Source organism: Malurus melanocephalus, unplaced genomic scaffold (genome assembly GCF_030028575.1).
Source record: "Malurus melanocephalus ecotype Western Australia unplaced genomic scaffold, MMel_1.1 scaffold_243, whole genome shotgun sequence".
NCBI lineage: Eukaryota > Metazoa > Chordata > Aves > Passeriformes > Maluridae > Malurus > Malurus melanocephalus.
The window spans coordinates 179,589-183,814 of NW_026623475.1; the positions used below are offsets into that span (position 1 = coordinate 179,589).

Below are 4,226 nucleotides of genomic sequence, written 5' to 3' on the forward strand. Positions count from 1 at the left end.
ACGGTGCCCATGGGGATGAGGGGAGACCGAGCTCATGGATGGGGGATGAGGGGTCTGTGCCCATGGGGATGAGGAAGAGGGATGGGAGGGGGGAAACTGAGCCTGTAGATGGGGTGGGGGTCAGGACTCATGGGGATGGGGAAGCGGGGTGGGAAGAAGGCTGACCCCGTGCATGGTGTGAGGGGTTTGTATCCATGGGGATGGGGGAGATGAGGGGACTGAGCCAGGAGCGGGGGTACTGGGGCAGAAGAGCCCCCCTGCCCCCTCGGGAGAGGTCTGTGCCCACAGGCAGGGACRCTTTGGGGACATTGGGGCAGTGTGGCACCACAGGGACACCCCCCCGCCAGACCCAGCRCAACTTTGGGGGGCGAGAGGGGAGGGGCCCAGCGTAGTTGTCCCCAGGGAGGGGCCGCAGAGCCCTGTCCCCCCCGTACCTGTGCCCGTAGTGATTCCTCGGCTCTTCCTTCCGCTGCCTCAACATCCTCTCCAGGCTGCTCTTCAGCGTCTCTGCCTGGCACGGACCCCCTGCCATCAGCCCCCAATTCCGGGGGGCTGCCCCCCATTCCGGCCCCCACTCAGGGCTCACCCCCCATCCCGATTCCCCCTCAGGGCTGCCCCCCATCCCGATCCCCTATCAGGGCTCACCCCCAGCTGCTCGCACTGGAACAGCAGGACGCTGGTCCCCGGCGGGTTCCACTCCTGGACGCTGATGGTCAGCACGGTGTTGTCCAGCCCGGCGGAGCAGCCCTGCACGCTGCCCAGCGGGAAAGCCTCCAGCTCCTCCTGGAACGGGGAAAAACGGGGTGCTCACCCCCACCAGCGGAACGGCTAGGAAAGGGTTAAAGGGGTGCAAGCGGGATTGTGGGGTCAGGCTTGTGGGGTGCGGGATGTTTAATGGGGGTGGTGGGGTGGCACAGGAAGGGATGGCAGAGTTTGGGGGAGCTGGGTCTGGCGGTGGGGCAGGGTCGTGGGTGCCACACTGGGGGGTTGCCCAGATTGAGGGGTGCCAGGGCTGTAGGAGGTGCTGGGGTTGGGGTAACACGAGGTTCCCTGTCCAGGGGAGCTGGGTTTTGGGGATACCTGGGTCAGGGGGGAGCGGGGTTTGGGGTCTCCTATAGTCAGGGGGTCCCAGGATTCAGGGGATACTCTGGCCAGGGGCTACCGGGGTTTGGGGCTGCTCTGGTCGAGGGGTACTGGGGTTGCCCTGGCCAGGGGGTAGCGGGGTTTGGGGATGCCCTGGCTGGCGGGTCYCGAGATTCAAGGGGTGCCCTGGCTGAGGAGTGCTGGACTGTGAGGCTGCCTTGTTCGGGGGGATCCAGGGGGTACCAGGCTTTTTGGGGTCACGCAGCCGAAGGGCCCCATATCCAGAGGGTACCAGGCTTTGGGGGCGCCCTGGCCGGGGGGTACCTTGCTCTCCACATCGCTCAGCACCARCTCCTGGTCCTTGACTTGCAGGACGACACCCTGTCCCCAGACCCGTCCCTGCTCCTCCAGGCTCTTCAGGCGCCCCAGACAATCCTCGGCGCTGCGGAGGTCCCGCTCCAGGCGCAGCGTGAGCAGGTGCTGGGGTGGGGACACGGCACCCGCTGTCACAGGGACAGCCTRGCGAGGCTGGGGGGGCGCGGGGCGRTTTGAGGGGGCTTTACCTCAACGTGGTGCTGGAAATCGCTCTGGAGCTTGAGCAGGGTCTGCCCGTAGTCCTTGCGCTGGTCTGAGGGGATAGGCAGCGTGAGGCGACAGGGAGGAGGGATTAGAGGGGGTTTTTGGGGTGCAGCCCTCACTCACTGTAGATGCTCTTCCCGGTGGGGCGGGCGAAGCTGTTGGAACGTCGGAGCGGGGTCCTGTCGTCGTATTCACCCCTGGATGGACAGAGGGACATTTACAGCCCCGCACCTCTCTCCCAGCCAGCCCTCGGGGGTCCCGAGGTGGGGACCCCCCCGCCCTGCCGGTTCTCACCGGGACGGGGTGCTGCTCCAGCGGCCGAAGGGCTCTCCCATCCTGCCGGGGGGCATCCAGGGCGTCTCGATGCTGCTGTGGGATCCTGGGCACGGTCACCCCTGTGTCACCCCCAATGTGTCCCCAAGCACCTGAGGGACATGCCACYCCTCCCCCCGCCCCGGAGGGTGCCGTCGCCTCCCCCGGCCCTCCATCCCCAGTCACCCCGCTCCATCCCAGCCCCGACGGGGTCACCTAGAGGCCAAGACAAACCTCCGTGTCCCTGGCTGGGGTCCCTGTGACCGCTTACCCCGACTGCTGGCTCCGTCGCTCGGGCTGTGACTGCGGAGGGTGACACGGGTGACAGGGGACAGGGCTTGTCGTCGGCACCGCACCCAGCTGCTCTTTGCCCTCTCGTTAAGGCGGGGGAGGGACGGGGGGGACACAACCGTCTGGCACAGCCACCACCCCTCCAGTCACCCTGGGCCCCCCACCCGCGGCAGGGCGGGCTGGCCCCGGACACCCAAGGGGACCGCAGCCCACGGTGACCTCACCCCAAGGTCCCCCACCCCGGGGCTGGGTGCCGGTGACGTCCCGCCTGRCAGCACCCAGCCCTGTCACCCGCAGGACTCTGTGCCCTTGCTCACGGGCTCACCCCSGGCTCGCCCCACAACCGGAAAAATCCCCCCGGGCTGGTTCGTGCCGAGGAAGGAGCGGGGTCCGGGGTTTGGRTGAAGGGTGGATGCAGGGAGTCATCGTCCCCAGGGAGTCATCACCCCAGAGCCGCGGGGTCAGCGTGGCTGGGGGACACTGGGTGGCCGCGGGTCGTGTCCGTGGGATCGGGGTGACCCTCTGAACCCCCTCTCCCAGCACAGAGTTGTGGGGTTTGGGCTCATTTTGAGCCTTTTGGCATCTCCGGTGCAAAGTGGGGGGTGATGGTCAGCTGAGCTGTGTCCCCTGTGTCCCTGAGGGTCCCACCTGTGTCCCCAGTCCCGCCGGCTGTCACATCCCGCTCACCTTCTCTCTCCTATATTTTCCCCAGGTTTTTTGACCAAACTGACCCCACCCCGGCATCCTGCAGCCCCCAAGGGTCACCCGAAGTAGGRGACACCCTTTGGGAGTGTTCGGGAACCGTCAGCACACACGCGCGAGCAGAACCGGGGGGACCAGGTTTTGGGGAGCTGTGAAATCCCCACAAGGGAGAAGGGAGGCGATGCCGGAATTGGGGTCGTGCCTCAGTTTCCCCATTCGGGGAGGGGCAGGGTGCAGTCCCCACTGCGGCCACAAGGGGGAAGCACGTTCCCGTGTCGCCCCCGTCCCCCGGTGTGCAACCCCCCCAAAATGCGCGACCCCGCTTGTGTGGAGCCCCAGATGTGTGACCCCCCAGATGTGCAGCCCCCTCAGATGTGCAGCCACCACCCCCAGATGCGTGACCCTCTGATGTGTGATGTCCCCAGAAGTGTGACTCCCCCCAGATGTGTGACCCCGCATACGCGGAGCCAGCCCCAGATGTGTGACCCCCCCCAGATGTATGACCCTCCCCACATGTGTTATGTCCCCAGATGTGTGACCCCCCAGATGTTTGATCCCCCCAGATGTGCAGCCACTACCCCCAGATGTGTGACCCCCACAGAAGTGTAACCCCCCAGGGGTGTGACCCTCAGATGTGTGACCTCCCCAGATGTGTGACCCCCACAGAAGTGTAACCCCCCAAGGGTGTGACCCCCAGGGGTGTGACCCTCAGATGTGTGACCCCCCCAGATGTGTGAACCCCACTGAATTATGACCCCCCAATGTGTGATCCCTCAGATTTTTGACCCCCCCAGATTTGTGACTCTCTCAGATTTGTGACCCCTCCAGATGTGCGGCACCCCCAGATGTGGAGCTCCAGACGTGTGACCCCCCAGATGTGTGACCCCCCCCAGATTTGTGACCCTCCAACATGTGATTCTCCCAGATTTATGGACCCCTCAGATGTGTAGGGCCTCACTCAGGTCCCACTAGCACCTCTGACACCGCTGTTGTCCCTGGGGCTGGGGAYATTTGGGTTTCACCCTTTGGACAGGTCGGCACACGGAACTGCCTGTGGTCCCCGTGGGAGATTTCGGGTCACATCCCCTCAAAAGCCCAGCCCCTCGTCCCCATAGACTGCTGTGGGGGGAAATTGGGGAGGGGGACGCTGTCAGGCTCTGCCCTCCCCCCTCCTCCATAGGAGCCCGAGCCTGGCGAGGCTGGGGATGGGTTTCGGGAGTCAAGGGGGGCTCTCCTGGGTGATTTTATCCCCCTGAGCC

At 65.6% G+C, this 4,226-nt stretch overlaps 1 protein-coding gene across 1 annotated transcript in view; it reads right to left on the reverse strand.

The window, feature by feature from the left end:
• EPS8L3 (EPS8 like 3) overlaps positions 1–1,997 on the reverse strand; it is a 4,409-nt gene extending 2,412 nt beyond the window's left edge. The window contains exons 1-6 of the mRNA XM_057375231.1: positions 1,957–1,997; positions 1,786–1,859; positions 1,647–1,711; positions 1,408–1,563; positions 646–783; positions 350–511 (exon numbers count right to left, since the gene is read on the reverse strand). Coding sequence (XP_057231214.1) covers positions 350–511; positions 646–783; positions 1,408–1,563; positions 1,647–1,711; positions 1,786–1,859; positions 1,957–1,997 — 636 coding nt within the window. The remainder of the gene's footprint in view (positions 1–349; positions 512–645; positions 784–1,407; positions 1,564–1,646; positions 1,712–1,785; positions 1,860–1,956) is intronic.
• Between the last annotated feature and the right edge of the window lie 2,229 nt (positions 1,998–4,226).